This window comes from Zonotrichia leucophrys, chromosome 2 (genome assembly GCF_028769735.1).
Source record: "Zonotrichia leucophrys gambelii isolate GWCS_2022_RI chromosome 2, RI_Zleu_2.0, whole genome shotgun sequence".
Classification (NCBI taxonomy): Eukaryota; Metazoa; Chordata; class Aves; order Passeriformes; family Passerellidae; genus Zonotrichia; species Zonotrichia leucophrys.
In genome coordinates this window covers 113,464,713-113,486,418 of record NC_088171.1, presented here as the reverse complement: position 1 = coordinate 113,486,418, position 21,706 = coordinate 113,464,713, and the positions used below count along the sequence as shown (strand labels likewise).

The following is a 21,706-nucleotide window of genomic DNA, read 5'->3' as shown; positions in this document are numbered from 1 at the left end:
CTGACACAATGCCTTCAGTAGTTATGTTTTATTTTTACAGATTGTTTCTGTATTAAAAACTGATCTCCTTTTCTTTACAAATTTTACATTTAAATTTATTAAGCATTTTTCATAACTCTAAAGATTATTCCAGTGGTTGGCAGCAGGAGAATAGTTATGTGGAGCGCCTCACACAAAATGAATAGTGATATGTTTTTTGTCTTGGTAAAAAGTTTCTTAGTTTTAGTGACAACTCTAATGCAGTTAAGAAGAACATGTAGCACTTGAAGTGGCTGGCATTTAATACTACAAAGCAGAATTTAGAGAAGCTTGTTAACTGTTGTATAGAGAACAGGGATTTTGGCATCCTGGCCTGTCAGGAGGGGGAGGGTTCTCCTGAATAATGTGAAATAATGTGACCTTGGCATACAGTCTGATTTAAGGCAAGGACTGAGTCCCATAGACTCTCTTTCTCTCTCCCCCACCTGTTGACAGTTAGAGCTGACTTTGTAAATAGGACCTTGAGTTATTAGGTGTCTGTGAGTCATATGACTGTCATAGGCAAGAGTAGATACCAATGTGAGTTCAGCTAAGGAGTAGGAGGTTTTCAGTTAGGCTCTAGTTTTACCAGCTGAAACTGAAAGTGCTTTAAAACCATTCTTTGTGAAGTATTAAGAGGAGGTTATAAAAGTAAGGAAGACTGATAGCTTCTAAATACTTCACATTGATTTGATATGAAGGTGGGACTGTAGTAATTGCTACAGTCTTTGTGTTTTGTTGAGGATAATGGAAGTGAAGGGTGATGATACTCAGTTTCATGTTTCTCACTGTTGTTTTATCTGGTTTCTCTGTTCTGTACCCTGTTTTTTGCTCTTAGAATCTTAATTTGGCTTTCAGTTTGGTAAAATTACTATACAACAATGGAACATATTTAGTCCCTCTGGAGTAAGCTTTTTTTATATTCCAAGGTTTTATAAAAATACTCCTATTTAGACTTGAAAAGAACTGTTGATGCTGCCTAATATTCCCCCTTTGAGTCTGAAGACTGTATTAATACACAGTGCATGCAAGTTCATTTCAGTATTTATGCCTTTTAAATATGTTACTTAGAGGATCTTTCTAGAGATCTAAATAACATATTTATAGTTGTTTCTACATTCTGGGTGCAGGTCTATAGTACTATTAATATTTAGCTACAGACTGGAAACTATACAGAGTGATCATGAGTTGACTTGCAAGGAGAAAATAAATATTTCCATACTCAGTGTCACCTATTAGTAGTATTGCACGACTGGAGGAAGCGGGGGCAGGAATTGTCTTTAAACATGGGTCCAGGTAGAATTCACGTGTCATTTTTAGCTTGCAGATTTATTTTCAGGAAGATTATTATTTGTTCCCCACTTCTGAGAGTTCTTCCCTCCTTATAAAATGGTTGTAGTGATGGTATTTGTTTTCTTATGAAAAACTTGGAAATTTATGTAAAGATTAAATAGGTAGTAATATTCTTAAATCTGACTCACCTTTACATTGACATTTTATTTTATCCAAGATTTTAAATGTTCTAAAGCCACAGGCTCTGTGTTAGGCTGTGAAAATGAATTGAGTACTTCTCTGGGATATCAGGGGACTGATAAATCCATCATATGTAATAGAAGATTAGTAAATAGTCTGTTGTGATTTTTAGATGTACCAAGGTGTGAAACCTGTGTAAAGAAGTATTGCAGTGTTGTACTAAAGTAGTTTTTCATGATGCCTGCTTGAAGAATATTGAACAGTAATTTAGAAGAAACTGAGGGAGGACTGGGAATGTGGTTAGATCATTAATCTTCTCCAAGGTTCACCGTAAGCCTCTTGCCTGGGAGGAAGAAGGAACATGGGATATTAATCCTTCTCAAAATTGATTAAGATCTGGGGAGAGCTAGAAAGGCTCTGAACCTCTGTGGTTGTGTGATTGATGCACCCAAAGTCACACTGAGAGTACTGTATGGGAGAGTTCCTACAAAATAATCCAAGCTTTGTCTTTTTATTAATTCTAGAGAAATGGTAACCTGCTTTACCAGAAAAACAGAATGGCAGTACTTGATGATGGAGAGGTTTTTGCCTGTTGTAATTAGAGCATTTTAATTAATTAAATTTGACTAATTAATATTTACTACTAATACATGTGCTATTATATGATAATGTAGTAGGAAAATAAAGGTTACATTCTAAATTATTGCTTATGAAAAAGTCTTGCCTGTTTTTGTCAACAACAAGAAGCAGTGATGTATAAATATTAAAAGAAAGGAAGAATATTTGGTAGCTACTTGTTTCTATTTAATCTGGTATCTGCTCTGCCCAGAGACTATAGGATATGATCTTTAAAATCAGACTTGATAGGAAGTTGAAAACATAGAGTGATATATGGCCTCTAATTTTTTTCCTCTCAGTAAAAGTAGTTCTAGGGTCTCCTTTAACAAGTATTTTTAGGAATCCATGCATTGTGGCCTCTCCGTCATTTTTTCTATACTGTAATTTCTCTGTCTGTTATTGAATTAAATTATTTTTTTGCTTTCTGCCCTTTTTTTTTTCCATAATCAGTTGTTACAACTCAGGTATGGAAGTCATATTTTATCTTCATAGTGGAAGTCTTGGCATTCTTATGGCCTCTTGCATATATATATTTGTAGGATATATGTAAAAGCAGCCATCCCCCCCAACAATTAACACTAATTTCTTTGAGTTACATAAAAAGTAAAAAAGCTGCATGAAAAAAGTTACAATCTTTTTTTATGTTTCATAACTCCTAACCAAAAATTATTCCTGTGCAGAATGTATCTTGCATTTGGTTTTCCATGGTACTGTGTGTGTCAGACATCCATTTTCTGTTTCTTTCTGTTTTCATGATTTTAACATTTATTACGGATTTTCTTAAGTTCCTGTTCACCACCTATGATCTCGTTATGTAGAATTCAAAGCATAAAGCTTTGAAGAAGCTACATCTGTTCCCTTAACTCATTCCTTTACTATTTAAACTGAAATTCTTGTCACAGATTTTGTCATTTGCAATATGATGTTTTTGTTCATATGGTTTTTTAAAAATCTCAGTAAAGTCAACTCTCTAAGCCTGTTTTCATTTTATGTCTTGGCATTCTGGTTTCTCCTGGGCTAAAAACTTACATTTGAGATGTCTCTGCCTGAAGGGCTCCAGGTTGCCTTTTTTGCAGCCTGGTATCCCACCTTTCTTGCAGTTGAGCAGTTCTTGCAGTGAGCTGCAGTATGTGGACAGTGAGATGCACACAGTGTTTGCAAAAAGTTACGTGCACGCCAGCTGAGAAAACAAGCTGTTCTCTACACAGTATATTGTGCAATAGGTTGTGTAGTGTCAATCTCATGGTCTTTTAACACCACTATTTAAAATAATTTCTGGTAGTTTAGCCTTTAGGAAAGGATTTTTTTTTTTCCAATTGATCCAACTGAAGTTCATTTTTCTGGGAGGGATATTGAACTTTTTGGGAGTGGGTGTCTTTCACACTTCATGGGATGCTGCTGCTGTCATAATCAAACTGTCAATTCCTGTCAGTTCTTCTTTGAGAAGTGGAAATGAGGATGAGAAACTGTGTGGTCATTTCATTTGGTTGTGTAAAACCGCGACTGTAGTCATAGTGCATAGTCATAGATCGTTCTCAGTTTAGTTTCAAACACTTCAGATATTTAAGCCAAGAAGTATAGTCATGCTTCCTGAAAACTGTGGATCTACTATTTAGAGAAATGCTCTTTTCTACTAGAAAGTTGCTTTGAGACTCTCTGGAAAGAATTATTTTAAAATATTAATTTTCTTCATGGTGTGTAGTGTTTGAAATAATTGTGTTGCCAAATTAATTTTGGCTAAAATATTTGTCTAATAGTCAGACACACTTCTGGCTCCGCCTAAGAAGCCCACATTTCTCTGTAACTCAGATCAGTCTCAATCTTTTAAAGTAATTGAGTAGGGTGTGGTAAAATGGGCTTTAGTTTATCCCAAGGTATAATGAAAGATTTACTCCAAGGTAGGTCTTTCTAAATGCTACTATAGAATTTTTTTTGACCTTTGTAACCAAAATTTTAGATCAAGCTTTTAAAAAATTGATCAGAACAAAAAAAAGGTGAGTGACTTGGAATCAAGCTAGTGGAAGCCAACACTTACCTTATACCATGGTATGACTCCCTGATGTGGTGGTTTATATAATTTCTCAGTTTGTTTTTTGATGTGAAGTTCTGTCACTTGACTTCTCCAAATCTGCTTATAATATCAGAGAGAACTAGTGAAAGCATTACTGAAGAAAGGAATTAATCTGTCACTTAAAAAATGACTTCTACTGTGCTATGCTGGTGAAATAAGTACTTTCTGAGTAGGAAATAAATTATGAGCTGTGTGGACAAATGTCCAAAGGACACATTCACCAAAAATAACCAATATTAAAGGAGAATGGAATAAACAGCTGTCTACTGAAAGAAGTTACCATGAAATATCAGTCTCCCTCACAGTGAAGTTAACTGCTCCAATTACAGGGTTTTTTTACAACTTAAATGTTGAAGTGTACCTTAATTTAGTAGTTGCATGTTACGGCTGTGTATGTATTGGAGATAATGGTCTTGGTTACTAATTTTGGTAAACAAGGTAACAATTCCTTGTTGTGAAAGCATTTATCTGCTGTTGTGGTAAGTCTGTGGAATTTTACTTTCAAGGATCATTTCTATTGGTCTGAGGTTGATTGAAACCTGTAAGGAGTCCCTTGTACAGGATTCAGACACATAGCAATAGAGGACTTTGACTTATTTCCTTCTACCACAGGGTTTTAGAAAATGGAAAGAACCCTGCATTTCCTGAGAACTTTTGTTCTTTAGAGGTAAGTCCAAAGACCACTTAAGACAAAACAGACCGTTGTCAGATTTTGCTCATTCAGATGAGCAGAATTATGACAGCAGGATACAGAGACAGTCTTGAAATGAATACTAAACACTTCACCAGTTAATTTCTGCTTTAAATAAAACATACTTTGTTGATTCTACTGATTTTTGGTTGAAACCTAGGAAAAAGAATTCATTATAAGAAGATTCTTCATCAGAAAAATCACCTACATTTAATTTGTGATTCTCAAAGGAAATAATTCAGCTACACACTCTGTTACAACACCTAGCCAAAGATTAAATGCATTCTGGTGGCCCTGTGGATTTCTTGAAAAATTTGGTCTTGAAGATGTCATTATTTATTCTTCAAATAACAGCACGTAGGGATTAGTCTGGGTCTTGGTATTCATGTTCTGCTAGTAGTGCTCTTTTAGGTTCTCATTCCAGTGTTGCAGTGAGGCAATTGCTGTTCTAGATATGCTGCTGTACCTCTGTAGGATGATTGTAGCCCTACAAGGCAACTGAAGTTAACTTTTGTGCTCTGTGAAGCATTGGGTGTCTGCCAGTAAGACTTGAGTGTGTCTGTGAATAGTCAATGACAAAAGCAAGCCTGTTGTTAGGCAGGCTTCCTTTTCTGTGCTGGAGCTGGCAACCTTACTGAGAAGCATTAAAATATATGTTGGATTGCAGGCCTTTATTTCTGTGCTTGATATAATTCAGTTTTTAGACTTCATTTAGCAGAGAGCTGCTTAATTCTTTCTTGTATAGAGCTATACAGTTAGATAAAATAAATTGGTCTAGTGCCTTTTAAAGTAGCTTGAGATCTCTCGCAAAAATGTTGTCTATGGAAGTAGACAGCAGGTAGGAAGAACAAGCCACATCACCTGAAGCTTTATTTCAGAAGTGATGGCAAGATAAGAAAGGTACATTTGTGTATCTTTTAATTTCATAACTTCAAAGAAAATAGTTAAAGTTAAATTTGATAGATACTCCAAATTATGCAAAACAACTTCTCTACTGTATTTTCTTGCTGTGTGCTTTCGCAGTTTGAAAGCAGGATGACTAAAACAAAACTAATGAAATGTTGGTTTAACATAGTGTTCTTCTTGTATGCACCAGTATCTGCTTAGTATAGTCTAAGTCTGAAACAGCTCTGGCATGTGCACAAATAGTTACTCCATGTGGTTTGATCTTCATTAGAGTCATCTGTTTGGACCCTCCTGAATTCAGAGTAATATTCTTTACTATTTAATGTAATGAGCTTATTTCATGATATAGCTTAAGAAAGCAACATCAAAAGCACTGAAATCACTGCTGTGTTTCTGTGGACTCTAATTGCATGCCACACTGACATAATTCTCCTGTTTGCCTCCTACCACCTAGACAGAACTTCTGTGGCACATGTAAAAATAACTTTGAGAGGATGATAATATGGGATGCTGTTGTAATACCTTGCATGTGTGCCCTGAAACATGTCTGTTAATTTGTACAATCTGATTTGCAGTCTATTAGCATATGGATAACTTTGAATACATGTTACTTGAAAGAAACTTTGCCAATGAATTTTGATCTCAGAGTTAGCCCAGAAAAAAAATCTTTTGCCTGTGAGAGACTTGGTATGTCTCAGTGGTTATGATTGAGATGATTTATGAGCAATATTAATGATGGCTTTCATAAGAGGATTTTAATTTTAATGTCCACGTCTCCTGTGTATACATTAAGAAGCTGCAGCTCATCTGTCAAAGAATACCTGGTTGCGTACTTAGATGGCCTTGGAGTATTTTTATGTAATAGTTCCTTTGGGCATGTATCTGTTTGTTTGAGAGATTCTGACACTTAGTAGAATGTCCTCCTGTTACAACGTTTCTGAAAAATTAACAAGTAGTAATTTGCTACTCGGGGAAATACTGTTCACCTTTGCTTTTCTAGGAACCAGACTGCTGGGATAGGAGCTCCTGTTTGGGTTAACTTTTAAAATCCCACAGGTTACACTCTTAGATACAAAGTGTCAGTGCTGGTTTTCAGTTGTGTACCAAGTGATCTTAATTGTGAGGATTTTTTTTTCTACTTGTAACTTCTGTTTTGTGTTTGAAAGTGTTTTGCTGGGGAAACAAGCTTGTTAAAACAAAAATACTAAATTTGCAACACTTAGGTTCTGAAACGAGTATCAAAAATGACATATAATAAAGCTTCATAGGGCAGCTCTGACTTGTAACTTTTGACTTCTGTAGTGAACACAATAAATTGATCTAGCTGAAAAATCAAACATTGCCCACTAGTTAAGAATATGTCTTAAGGTGGCAAGTGGGGTCATATGAAGCCTAGTGCTTACTTTAATGTGTTGAACACATGAGCTGTGCTGTGCTAAGTGAGCTTGTCCAAAGGAAAATAGAACTGGCAAAAACCTCTACTCAGGGCATTTAAAGAAACAGGTGAGCCCCGTCTTTACTTTGGTTGATACTCATTTGGAGGAAATACATAAAAAGACTTTATGATTAGTTTTGATTTTGTAGGTGGCTTATATTGTTTTAAACTGTTTAAAACTAATGCGTGTTTTTGTATATTCTCTCACTTCTGGAACTATGGCTCATAGGTTTGGAGAGGTATGGCTCCTCATTTGGCAGAAGGTTGACTTTGAGAGAGAATAATTTTTGTGAGTTTAAAGTAAAATGTTTGGGTACATTTCCAAGATGTACATTAGAATGCAGCAGAGGCATTCAGTTACCTTTTCAGCTTCATATTATTGGTATAATTTTTTTTTAATATCTTAGGGTAAAACAGCTGGTTCTTTTGGTTCTTAGTGTGATAACAGAGGAAGCAGTAATTCAGCTTTTTTATATGCTGTGCAATTTGCCTTTGTACTTGTATACAAAGTCAATTTAAGACAGTAAAAAAAAGTTGAAATGTTCAAGTCAATATTACATTAGTCAGCTTATGTACATTTAAATTGTACTACCAAACCTGGGATAGTCTGGAGAAGATGACTTGCAGATTTCAGCATTGTCTGGATACCATCCCAGTTGTGTTATTGGTTGATTTTTGACTTAGGAAGCAAGAGTTCCTGGAGCAATTAAAATAACCATTCTTTTCAAACTGGAAATCATCATTCTCACATGCACAAGAAGCTGCCAAAATTCAGAAAACAAGAAGAGAAATACCACCTTTACTACAAAGTGATAGGAAATTGTATTGCCAACCTAGGATTTTGTTGAGTTGCATATATGGCTTTTTTGAATATTCATCATTCATCTGCTGATAGCTCAGCTATCAGTGATTTGAAGGACAGTAGAATTTTGTCATGTTGCTTGAAACAAGGCTTGGACTTCTGAAACAGGGAGGATGATGATAACTTTCAGTATGATTGCGAAATGTTTGTTTAAAATGCCATGCCCTTTTGTGGTTTATTTCAGAATGTAAGTGTTGTTGGTCCCTAAATTTTTTTGAGTGTGCGTATGTGCTGCTAACCGTGTGTTCAGCAGCAAATGCATTCTGAAATACACAGACGTGTTGGGTTTTTAACACTGCTTTCTCACTGTATTTTGTATAACTTGTTTTTCCATGCATGGTTTTCTCACATGTATGATGGCACAGGGGAGTTGTGTTCAGTCCTGATTTAACAGCATGCTCAACCTGCAAAAAGTGAAAAGGCCTTTTTCTTGTAGGTTAGATAGATACTAAAACCTAAAGTACAGGTGTGTGCAGGAAAGTATTTTCCAAGGAGTCTGTAACTGGTAATGTTCTGAGCTGAAGGATTTATTCTATACCTTTTTATTACTTTTTGATGTTTTGATAGGCTCTTTGAGAGGAACAGCCTTTTTCTTAAATTGCCAAATTTAAAGTAGTTTCTCTTCCTACTAGTTGAAACTTCGGAATTGATTATAACGGGCTTTGCTGTTAGTACACTTTTATTAAGATCTGGTAATTGCCATATGTAGACCTCTGTTTTAACTTTGCCAAGTGGGGCAGTAAATTCTCACCCTATTATGGCAGTAAAATGCCTCTCTGTCACCCAGTGCTTTAACAGAAAACTTAACTTCCACATTGGTTTGCAGATGCCAAGTTTCAGGATATGTTTTAGAGCTTTGTGAACACTGTACTGCTTTTTATCATGTTGCATCTGGTTTATTAATCAATGAAAGACTTTAATTATTTGCCCTTCTGTTTCCTCATGCATCTGTTCTTGCACCTGATCCACCTGTGCTTTTTGCTGGCTGACTATGCATTTTATTGTCTTGTTCTGAGCTTCTGCTTGGCTCATCAAAAATGTACTCCTTATTGGACCTTGATTGCCAGTTTTTTTCTACCATATTATTAGTATGAGGGTTATTATTCATGTGTATGTACCCTGAATATTTCATATTATCAGCATTTGATTCATTTTATAAGGTGGTTTTGGAGCTACAGTTTTCATCTCTGTTTTGAAGAGTTCTCAGTAAATAGTACATACTTTATTGTCATCTAATTAACTTCCTTTATTCTTAATTCTTTAAAAAGTGTTATTTTTATGAAGTTTTAAGGTGTACAACTTCCTAGCTGTCTGAGTTTCATACTTTTATGTTAATATCTTAAATAAAGCTACAACAACAGCCTGATTAGTATTTTGTTGATTGTTTTTTCAGGAAATGTATGAGGTTGCCAAGAAGCTTTGCTCCTTTTGTGAAGGTCTTGTACACGATGAACATCTACAGCATCAAGGCTGGGCTGCTATAATGGCCAATTTGGAGGATTGTACAAACTCTTACCAAAAGCTGCTTTACAAGTTTGAAAATGTGTATTCAAGCTATTTGCAGTCCATAGATGATATCAAATTGAAACTTACACAGTAGGTTTGCTGTTAAATTCATTCGCAGTCTCCAAATTTACTCAATTTTAAACTTAGTTTTTTCAAGTGTTTTATGTCTAGTGCTTATTCTGATTAATCAAGCATGTCTTTGTTTGATTATGTGTCATGGAGAACATTCTTTTTGTTCTATGCTAGTAACTTTTTTTTAACTGACATTTTTCCCTGTATTCGTCAACACAAAGAAACCTGTATTGAATTGTGTGGAAGATAAGCTTGTTAATGAACAGCTGCTTAAGAGCTGGAGTCATTCCAAATGTCCACAACAAAAAGCTGGATAACAAATTTAGACACCAACATGTTTAAATACCTATTTACACTTTTGAATTAATTGGTTTTTAACAGCTTGAACTGATATTTAGATTTAAAATCTGTGTTGAAAGTATGAAGTCATAGCATAAACTTTGAGTGGATTTGTATACTTTTGAAATGGATGGGGGGGCATGTATGTAAAAATATATCTATTGTTTGTGTGTGTGTCTGTACTTGTGTCCTGCAAACTCTAGGTGTTACTTCAAAGAAAATCTTTTATATATTTGTAGCCACTGTAGTATTGTGGTATTTTTATGAGTGCTTTGCTTAGCAGAATATAAATGGATATTGGATCCTTAAAAAAATATGTTTTTAAATATGTTTTGTCTTTAAAAAAAAAAAGTTCAACTTCATAACTTTTACCAAATAGCAACTATTCAAACTCTGCAGAAGTAGTCAGACAGAGGACACTCAAAGCTCTGATAAGAAGTGTTGATACCCATGCATATAGGACACATAAGTCCTAGTTGTGCATTTAAACAAAGAAGTAGATGTCTCTGTTTATCACTTTTTTTCATTCAGTATAAGCAAAACTTTGACTTCTTTAGCTGTCCTTCCATGATGTTGATATTCAGCACAGAAGTTTTAAAGGGTGGTAACAAAATAATTATGAAATCTGCTTCAATTCTAAAATGAATAACAGTTCATATTGTGGGTGATTTTTAACTAAGATTTCATATCATGTTGGCTTCTAGATACTGATGTTTTTTTTCTTTTCACTTTTTCAAAAAAGCTTGGGTTCTGCTGTTTCTATCATGGCCAAGATACCACTGCTGGAGTGCCTAACAAGACATAGTTACAGAGAGTGTTTAGGAAGGCTGGAGTCTTCCCCTGAACATGGAGGAGCAGAAAGTGAAGAAACAGAGGATGGGAAATCTCCTGAATTGGTGCTTTATCCTGATATATCCAAAGTGAACAGTAAATCAATGTTAGCATCATTTTGCAAGTCAGTTGAACATTCAGCTTTGGAAGGCACAGATCCTGAAAATGTAAAAGATGATAAAGAATCTGGTCAAAATGCTACTGTCCAGGACAATGAAATGTCAGTAGAATTGAAAGATGATGATCAGCCTTCCTTCAATGTGTCTTTGTTAGACTGGATAAATGTTCAAGATAGACCTAATGATGTTGAATCCCTGGTCAGAAAATGTTTTGATTCCATGAGCAGGGTAAGTTAATGATTTTTTTAAAAATCAAATTGCATTGCATTGAAGGCTGCAGCTTTTTTTTCCACATGCAGGTGCTTTTGAAGTGACTGACTCATCTCTTTTGTGACTTGTTTCTTGGATAACTTTCTGCATGAAAGCCAAAGCAGAGACTGGGGGGGATAAGTGTGGGGAAGGTGTTTTATGAGAATGAATGTTAAGAATTTGATCTTTAGGAAGATGTATAATTTTATGAATGCTTGTTGTCTTGCTTTTTCAAATAGCCCTTTCTTTTGGAAAGCCAAAAGCTTCTTGTAGTGTATAAGCAAAGTGACACTATCATTTCTTTGCATTTTTCATAGAAGCTACATTTATAATAAAATTATTTTCCTGGACCAAATTAATGTTGAGTTTAAAATAGTTAAGTCCTTATTAAAATATAAAAAGAAATATGGTTGATTGTGATAAATTTATAATTTATGTCTCAACCTTCATTATTACCTGATACAGAGGTGCTCAGAAGGGCCCAGTTAGCCAGTTTGTATTTCTTCTGCTGGAAGAATACAACAGTGCTTGCTTTAATTTCAAAATTAATATTTTAATCAGTGAGCATTATAACCTTTTAAACTTCTTTTACCTATAATTTTCCTTCTCTCTTTGCTTTCACTGTAGCTGATATTTCTTACATTGTCTAGCCTTGTTTGCATAGGTATAATATACTATTACAACACAACATAGCTTGAACAAAGAAAACATTTTCTGTTGTTTTTGACACTTTATTTCCTCTGTAAGGTAGGACTGGAAGACTGAATCAGTGATTTATAAAACCCATCTGTTGTAGGGAACATCATGGTATGGTCAGTTCTGTGCATTGATATTATGATTGTCTTAAAATTAATTGGAGAATTTGGCCTAATTTTAAGGGCTAAGATTTTAGTAGTGCAGAAAAGGCTAAGAAAAAGATTGGACATTATAAGTTTGGTTTTTTCTTCAACAAAAACAATAATTAATTTTGTATGCTAAAGACTTCCTATTGGCTGAAGCCTGAGACAGTTCTCCATCCTGTTTGTTCAGCAAGGCTATAAGGTGCTTTCTACTATTATAAAGCAAGAGTAACAGAACCTGCTAGATGGGTTGTGAGACAATAAATTCCATTTCTACATAATATTAACAGAACACAGATGTGTTCTAAAAGTTTTAAAAATCAGTATTGATGAGATGGATATTAAACAATTGCTTCCAAATAAATTATAGCATTCCAAAAGACACAAACACGCTAAGAACACTTTGGTTAAGTACATGCTCTACCTTTTTTGATCAGCTTGTAGTCTTATCTGACACATATCATGTGTTTTAGAGGCTCTGTCTTGTACTTGGTTTTTCTGTCCTTGTCTTATCGAAGATTAGGCAGAAATCCTTTATTTTGACTATTGTAATTGTGTGTTAACTCCAGTCAATTTTTATGGGAAAAAGTTGTGATTGAACCTGCAAAAAATGCAGTTTCTTTTTGTATTTGTGGTATAAGCAGAATTGGCAGGTAGGGAAGGTGTTTCAGTCTGAGTATTCTGGCCATCACCAGAGCAATTGTGATTGATCAGTCCCAATCCATTTTGGCTCATGAAAAACTCCCAGAGCTTTGAAGTAATGTGTTCCTGATTCTCCATAGGAAAACATTGATTTACTTTGTTTTGATAGCAGCAAAAGCAGACAAAGCATTGAATCTTTGCTTACCATTGGTTTAGAATTAGTTGAAAACAGAAGTGGCTTGCAGCTGAAAAGGAAAAGAAAGTCCTAAATAAATAACTTGCAACATAATTTTTCTTTTAATATTCATTTGAGGTGACACCTTAATATAAAAAAATGAAAGAACAGAATAAAATGGCACTACCTTTTTTAAATTGTTTTGCCTGCATTCTCCCCGTGCCCTTTCCTTCTTAGAAATATGAGCCATACAAATGGTTTGTGATTGCAATTCTTATTTCAAAAACTGAATTCAGGTAAGAGTTTCCTGAAAGCTTAAAGCACAAGAGTAAGAGGTAGTCTTGACATAATTGGTGTGTTGCACAGAGTGCTGCTAAGTTTCTGATGGTTCTAGCCTCTAGATGTTTGTACGAAATGGCACTTCTACTTCTTGGCTGCAGTAAAAGCACTTGGGTAAGTAGGAGCTAACCAGATGTTTTTGTTAAGTGCTGTCATAGCCTCTTAAGTAAGAGGCTAGAAATGGAGGTTACTTTAAAGTGATGAAAAGAGCAGTATTATCTGCCAGTGAAAGTAGAGATGGATGCTTCAGATGCAATTAGGGTAAAGATGAGATAAAAAGAGTGGATGGAAGAAATAGGTAGGAAAAGAATGAGAGGAATAGCCACTCTTTGTAAAAAGAGATAACACAGCATAAGTTTAAGAACATAAAAAGAAAAAAAAAAACCACTATATTGTTCTTTAGTATTTTGTTTTTTAAGAAACTTTTCTGGATTCTGCAGTGGACTGCAGGATGTCTTAGGGAGTAATCTTGAACAGGATGGCAGTGAAGATGATCCTGTAAAATCAATCTGGTTAAATGCTTCTGTTACTGTTTCTTGAAGATGGACAAGTGACTTGAGAAAAGACTAAGATTCAGAAGACATTGCATATGAAAAATTAACCTTTGATTTCAGAGAGTTTGCATGTATTTTGTCTCATTAATGACAGCACTTTGTGTTTATTCTAAGGAGTTCTGGGCTATTACTAGGTTTTGTTACTTTCCCATGAAGTTCTTGGTTGGCTGTTTTGGTTTTTTGTTTGTTTCTTTGTTTGTTTGAAGTGAGTGGAAGACCTATTCTTTATAGTTGCTCCTTAATTTTTCATGTTTCTCCTCTCCAGATTGCTCTCTCTAGCTCCCCCAGAAGGTTGTTTCCAGGATGAAGTGCTGTGTGTGAAAACGTAGTTAAATAGTGGATTGAGGGGGAAATACACTTTTACTTATGCTACTACTGAGTCAAATAATTGATTTTTTTTTTGAGGGTGGGGTTCATTTGTATGCTCTGTAAGTGGCATAAACCCTGCTCGTTGATGAAAGAAGCCAGTGCTGTAACAGCCTGTGTGACCTCACAAATAGCATCCTTTTCACTAAATTCTCTTGTAAGACATGGCATGCCATAACCATTTTAGATAAATTTGGGCAAATTTGTTCATCTTCTGTTATCACCTAATGATTTTTACTATGTTCTTGACTAATGTATTTCAGGTTTACACTAAACTCTGACCTTCATAAGGTCATGTTGTTTCTAGAACTATTGTTTCAATTCACTACTCTTACAGTGTGAAGAGTCACCCTTAATATCTGTGGACATTGGTAGACTCTTAATATTTCCAATACTTCTTTTTTTCTCAGATATTATGAAACAACTTCAAAAACATGTTTCTGTTCAGAAAAAAACCCTCTAGCTAAAAGTATGACAAATATGCTCTTTTTTCATTAGGTCTTTTCCAGTTGCTTAGAAATTATCTGCTTTAAGTAGTCAATTAAAACACTCATTTAGTGGGAAAAGATTTGCAGTTCTTGCAACTTTTTCTGACTACCCTCCCTTCTGCATTTTCCATTGAGCCACATTCACTGGGGGTTTTGATTGTAGCTGTGTAGACTCTGTCACAGGTCAGACTGTCCATTATCTACAAAGTGCCTCTTCCATCTGCACCTCGCTTTGTCCCAGTGTTCCTTCTCTATAAGGATCCACATTGCTCTGATTGGTCTGGTTGGAATACTTCAGAAAAGTTCATGCTGTAATAAAGAATCCACATACTCATTTACTCAGAATTCTGAAACAGATGATAGATGTAGTCATACATTAGATGAAAAAAAAATTAAAAAGGAAGATATTTGAGGTTAAAAAACCTCATTTGGTTAACTTAAATCACCTTTCAGTGTGTCAAATACTAATAAATTTCTTTTTTTAGCTTGATCCAAGGATCATCCAACCCTTTCTGGCAGAATGTCGCCAAACTATCGCCAAACTAGATAATCAGAACATGAAGGCTATTAAAGGTCTTGAGGATAGACTCTATGCATTGGACCAGATGATAGCAAGCTGCAGCAGACTGGTGAATGAACAAAAGGAACTTGCTCAGGTAATACACAATTGTGTGTGCAGCATGGAAAGATGGTAGGCTTTTCATATGTGTAAGCTGTTAAAGTTACAATGAACCAGTTGCATGTCTTTCTGCAAGATAGTTTTCAACATATCACACAGGGTAAATATGGTGCTATTTCATTACAATTTGACATTTAAATATTAGCAGTTTTTACATCTTGTCATGTTTTTGTGTGGTCTACAGCTAGAAAATCAGAACTTCAGTTAGAGATAAGTATTAAGTGTTAAGTAGATTAGTTTTAATTTTGAAAGGAGATATTGAAACCTTGGTAATTTATCACTCAGTCATACAGGATCAGGGAATAGGTTAATGGTTGGTCATCAGTGTTGCAGTAAGAAGAAAAAGTAGTATGCCTTCACTGGACAGTGTCATTTTAAGTGATAAGAAATTTAGTTAAATACTAAATATAAAATATGTAGCTCCTATTTTTAATGAACACTTCAGTATCATATGAAAGTTATTTTATTAAATACAGTTTATTAAATACAGTTATTTTATTAAATACAGTAAAAAGCTTGTTAACTTGATAATTAGGATTGTTCTTTAATGTCTTGTTTGCTACTGAAAATAAATAAAAGCCTATTTGGCAATACATGATAATGTTCAGATTTTCACCATGACCTTGGAGTTGTGACTCTGAAAAAAGGCATGAGTTTCTTACTCCTGCTTACACACTGATATATTATTGGTAGGCATAAATGAACAATCTTGTCTCTCTATTTTGAGGGAGCTTAGAGGCCCCTTTTGAGGAGGTAGTGCTGGGCTGAAAGTTGTGTAGGAGCATGCTCCCTGTTGCCTCTTTGGTCTGGTAAATGAAGGTGGATACAACCAGTACTTCTGGCAGCATTGTTTAAAAGTGGAGCCTCTCTCCCAGTAAATTCAATGAGTAAGTTTAGAAGCAAATGCTGAATCTCAGTCTTGTGGACTTTATATTGTAGGCTAGTACTAAACTCAAGTGAATTTGGCATGATGGCTATGATGGCTAAGCTAGTCTTCCCATCCCTATGCTTGGTTGCCCTTTATTGTGAGTGGTACTTTGCAAGCTATTTTTTCCTTCTTCACTTGGATGAAGAGCCTACCTCAAGTTTATGAATCCCATTTTGGAGTAAGAAACGTTACAGTCAGCTGGAAAGAGACTTTGCCACCTTGTTTAAATGCTGCTGTAAATTTAGAATTTGTACCTTTTCAAGACTTGGCAGAGACTTCAGCTTTCAAACCTTCTTCCTTGACATTTCCTTTTATAAATTGTCTATTCCTTTACTTATGATGTAAGTGTACAGTTTGCATGCAAATAAGATGTGTTGCGCTTGATCTTGGCTCTTGAGAAGAATTAGTTTCATGTGGGAATTTCTTTATGCAAGAAATAGAAATTCTTTAGCCCACGGTAGTATTGAACGTGCTCCAAGTTGATGTTTAATCTTTCAAATGCCAGAAGTGGGAGGAAGGTTGTTAGCAGAAGCTAGAATGATGGTTGATCCCCTCCATCCTAGTAACTATGTTTCTGCTGATTAAGTTTTGTGGTCTTTCACTGGTGTTGGTTAGTTATGTGAAGTTCTGTTAGGGTTGTGTTGGTAGCTGTTTGGTAGGGAAATATGGAACAAAATTGATTGGACTGGATTATAGAACTGAAAGAAAGCAGCTCTGACACTTGCTTTCTGTATGTATCATTCTGTTATACTTCTCAGTAGTTACAGTAAGTTTGTTAAAATTCTTGCATTCTTTGTTCTCAAATATGTATCACTTTCACTCTTCTTGATTGTCACAAAGCTTGTGTAACAATGTCTCTCTTCCTCTAGGGATTTTTGGCTAATCAGAAGAGAGCTGAGAACTTGAAAGATCCTTCTGTGCTGCCTGATTTGTGTTTGAGTCATGCAAATCAGCTGATGATTATGTTAACTAATCACAGAAAACTGTTAGATATTAAACAGAAATGTACCACTGCCAAACAGGAACTTGCAAATAATCTGCAAGTCAGACTGAAGTAAGTTAAAACTTCATAACTTTGTAGTACTTCCACTTGCAGCAAGTCAGTTTAAGGAATGTGTGTCTGAAGGAAATCATTACTATGAAAAGGTCAAGAGTGCAAATCTTGTAGTGTCTCTGTTAATATATATTCCTGTTTGCTTGATGTTGACTTGTTTGTATTTGTTGTTTCACTTTTGCTTCCGTTCTGTCAGTAAAAGCAATTGTATGGTTTTTGTTACTTGTGGCATATACCTCCACCTTAAGTCTTTTCTGGTGGCAAAGTTGCTGTAATATTTCTCCTCAAGCACACCAGTTGATCACCTTCCCAGTAGTTATCCTGTGGTTTAGTTATATTGATGTCTGTGCTTGAAATTTTTTAATTTATTATATGATTAAGGGAATTGAAGATGGGGCTACAAGATGTGAGAATTTGTTGCAGTGACTGTTGCTTGTGGTGCGAGTACATTGTGTGGACTTCCCAAACAGTGTTATGTTCTTATTTCTTTGATAGCATTCTAATTTTCAATACCTTTTGCTAAAGCTTTTCAATAAGTATTTTTAAGATCTATAAAAAGAAGTGGTCTTTTTTTTTTTTTTTTTTTGCCCAGGATGTATCAGCGTTTTTTAATTCTGCTGGAGAAAGTTACATTAGTACTACTCCTAAAGTTATTTATTCTAATAACTTGAATGTCTTACCAAGACATTCAAAACCAATGACTTAACTCAAATGGTGGTAGATATATGTTTTAGGTGTCTGGATATTCTGTGTGAGAAATTAATAGGAAACTGCAAGGTGACTACTGAATTCTGTACAGCTTGGTACTGTTGTTAGCCTGTTGTTGTCCCATGTGAAATGATGTCATTGTTCATTTCATCCAGATGTGTTGCTCATCTAATTTAAATGAAGAAAAAAAATTGCCAGGGTGTGATCTTCTAAAGTGTAATCTGTTTTGGTAGGTGGTGTTGTTTTGTAATGCTTCATGCTGACCAAGATGGAGAGAAACTGCAAGCACTGCTTCGTCTTGTAACAGAGCTCCTAGAAAGGGTCAAAGTTGTGGAGGCTCTCAGCACTGTTCCTCAGATGTACTGTTTAGCTGTTGTTGAAGTTGTGAGGAGAAAAATGTTCATAAAACACTACAGGGAGGTAAGTAAATAAAATTTTGAGACCAAACCTTTATATCAGCATATAAATTAACAAGTAACAATGTATTTTCCCCTTTCACAGTGGGCAGGTGCTCTAATAAAAGATGGGAAACATCTATATGAAGCTGAAAAGGCGAAAAGAGAATCTTTTGGTAAACTCTTTAGTAAGTACTTTCTCTTCTGTGAAGTTGAATTGTGTTAAAGTATGTCTCTTGTCTTTGTAGTTAAAATAATTTTCATCATATTCTTATTTCAAGACTTGAACATTTTCTTTTATTTAAATAGGAAGTGCATGCTGGTCATATTACAAAGAAAATATTTTTCCATTGATCAAATCAATTAACTAGTTCATAGAGATTAATCCAAAATAATGTGAAAGCTGTGAAATTATTGTAAAAGATACAGTTTCTCATTATCACACTTACGTGCAGTTTGTGCTTAAACATGCCTTGTGAACTTCTCTGAGCTTTATTGTTCTTTTAAATAACACTGCTAAAACCATTACTGAATATTTGGGTACTGCTATGACTTTCTCTGTACTACTCCAGAAAAATCCAAGAACTAAGATCCATGTCTAATGACCTTCACCTGAAGTTTTAAAAGTATAATTAAAAATAAAGATTCTACTAATAGAATTTTGATTACTTTTTCTGCAAACTCTGCCACTTGTGTTCTGAATAAACAGCTAAAATAAGAAAATTGAATGAAAGTTTATCAATTTTTTTTTGGAAGGGAAATGAGGAAGATTACAGTGAACATTTCAAAAATAAGTTGAGGCTTTTGCCTGTGTGTACATTAAGCAAAAAGAGACTACTGTGAAGGGGGTTCTGCTTGAATGGTGGGTTTTGTGTGATGTTCTGTGGTCGTTTGCGGTTTTATGTGGACATCAATATAAGTAGTAATGCTTCCAAATGTAGTTCAGCTATTAAACTGCAATAACTTCTGTTGATTTCTCTTGAGATGTTGCATTTCTTCCTTTAAATAAGTTGTTTGGGTTTTTTCTTCAGGGAAGTCTTTTCTAAGGAATCGTTTGTTTAGAGGACTTGACTCCTGGCCTCCATCCTTTTGTGTATGTATTCATATTTTTGGGTTTATTTCATTTCTAGATAGCTTTATAAATTAAAAACCTGGGCTTTTCATTGAAGCTGTATGCCCTTTGCATTGCTGTGACACATGAAGAAGCTGGGAGCTAGTGTTCTCTGCCATTTCAAGTGACCTATATTAACATTGGCTTGTAACTTGCAGTGCAGTGGGAGAGGAAATGTCAGCTCTCCTTTTTAGTAGTGCAGTCCTTTTTTAGTCTGTGGTATTGAAAAAAAATTAATCATAATGATCAGAAAAAAGAAGCCAGGAGGAATAATTTGATCATCTAATTGTCTTGTGAATAATAGAGCAATAAAATTAATTGGATGGTAAAAGCAAGTAAAAGTTTTCCATGTAATCAGTGGATGAGTGGAAAAGCATTTTTGCCTCTTAATTAGCTGATAACATGAGGGCACTGTAATTAAGTATTGCCTGTTAGCTTTGATTTCATACAGCTTGGTTAATTGAAGTAAGCTAACTCCTTGATTCTAATGTTGCCATCTCACTTTACCTTTTTAACCTTTTCAGCTTCTCCTTTTCAGCCTTTTTTTTAATTTAAAGGATACTTGGGAAATAAGAACTGTACTCACTTCAGTGTCTCAAATACCAAACTGAATTAATATTTGTATGTGTAGCAGCACAATAAATAAAGCTTCAGTGCCATTTCATATCCCTTAACTTCTAAACACATCTATAATGTTTATGATGCTTGGAAGGAATTTGGACTAGATGCTCATTGTAGTTCCCTTCCAGCTGGAATACTCTATTCTACTGCTGCCCAAGTACTATGCATAATTAATCATTACAAGTGTAAGGAGTGTTTTTTAGGGGCAAAGGACCAGACATGATTTCTTAAAAATTAAAATCTTTTTAAGATTTTTAAGAGTAAGAGATCAGTTTACTGCTGACTTTTCCGTGTTATTTATTAAGCTCTTCTTGATCCTTCTTTAGTCATCTGATACTTTACAGCAGTGTGTAAATTAATATCTTCTTTACAGACACGAAAACCTCGCAGATTTGACAGTGAGCTTCCAGATATCTCGTTGAGTGACTTGCAGTTTTTGCAGTCTTTCTGTCCTTCAGAAGTACAGCCATTACTCAGGTAAGGCACCTCTTTACACTTTGTGTGTTACAGAAATAGGTTTCCTGGGGGTCCTATCCTCATCAGTTTTCCATCCCCTTAGGTCATTTTCCATAAAAAACAAGCAAGGATTTTCGGATCTTATTACCATTCTTAAGCAATGATCTTCTCTGACTTAATGCAGATACATATGTATTCAAGCTCTGATGGTTTGAACATACCTATTCTGTATTGTTGGGTGTTCCTTTGATCTGCCTCAGAGCTAAAGACCAAAACAATTGCTATCAGCTTTAAAGTGAAATAAACTCATAACTATGTTTTGTCAGATCAGAATGAGATTTGATACTTTTTTCTTTTGCTCTTTTTTGTGTGGTATTCTGTAGGAAATAAAATAAATGTCTTTAGCTCAGCATGAGATCATAGAGATCTCCTATATTCAATTACTACTTTTTCTCCAATTTTATTAGACTGAATTTGCTAAAAAAATGCATTTTCTTAAGTGCCTCTGCTGTCAATGGAAATCCATCATTTTGAGTAGCAGCTCTATTTCTATGTTTCTTCCCAACAGTAAGGCAGACATGCATATGTAGACAGGAAAGCTACTGGTTTGTCTCAAAAGCAGTTTATGGGATTAGTTCCTTATCTAGAACTTGGAGATATCTTAGTGAAAAAGATGACTGCTAGTGTGAGCTTCCAAACTCAGAGCAGTCAAGGTGGAGAAATGCCAACCCAAGATAATGGGCCAGAAATGGGTAGTAGCAAGTTGTATGTAAGGTTCGGCCTAGGAGGAGATCTGTCAGTATGACCACATTCAGATCATCATCCTCTTCCTAAAAGAGATCTGCAGTTAGAGATTTGAGATTTGCTGTGATTCCTCTTTTTTGGTTTTTTATTTGTTTGTTTGTTTTGGATTTTTTTTTAGCCCCACGGCCACAGTCCCACAAAATTGGGATCGCATTTACAAAGGTAAATGCAAGAGGAGGATGCTTCACTGTCATCTATCAGGTCCACCAACAGTGTCAATCTAATGCCTGTTATTGGTGCATAAGGCAGGAGCTGGATTCACTGCCTTTGTTCATCTGTCTTTTGGACTGGCATTCTTTTTGATTCAGAATTCCTGACTATCTTTATGGTAGCGTTGGTGGAGTTAGCAAATGTAGT

General features: G+C 35.1%; 1 protein-coding gene across 3 annotated transcripts in view; it reads left to right on the top strand.

Moving 5' to 3' along the window:
• The window catches only part of RB1CC1 (RB1 inducible coiled-coil 1), a 69,701-nt gene that overhangs the window by 22,571 nt on the left and 25,424 nt on the right, over positions 1 to 21,706 (top strand). For all 3 annotated transcript variants that reach the window (XM_064706094.1, XM_064706095.1, XM_064706093.1), the window contains exons 6-13: positions 9,468 to 9,670; positions 10,734 to 11,169; positions 15,079 to 15,249; positions 17,070 to 17,254; positions 18,196 to 18,382; positions 18,464 to 18,545; positions 19,389 to 19,450; positions 20,463 to 20,566. In XM_064706094.1, the coding sequence (XP_064562164.1) occupies positions 9,468 to 9,670; positions 10,734 to 11,169; positions 15,079 to 15,249; positions 17,070 to 17,254; positions 18,196 to 18,382; positions 18,464 to 18,545; positions 19,389 to 19,450; positions 20,463 to 20,566 (1,430 nt within the window). The remainder of the gene's footprint in view (positions 1 to 9,467; positions 9,671 to 10,733; positions 11,170 to 15,078; positions 15,250 to 17,069; positions 17,255 to 18,195; positions 18,383 to 18,463; positions 18,546 to 19,388; positions 19,451 to 20,462; positions 20,567 to 21,706) is intronic.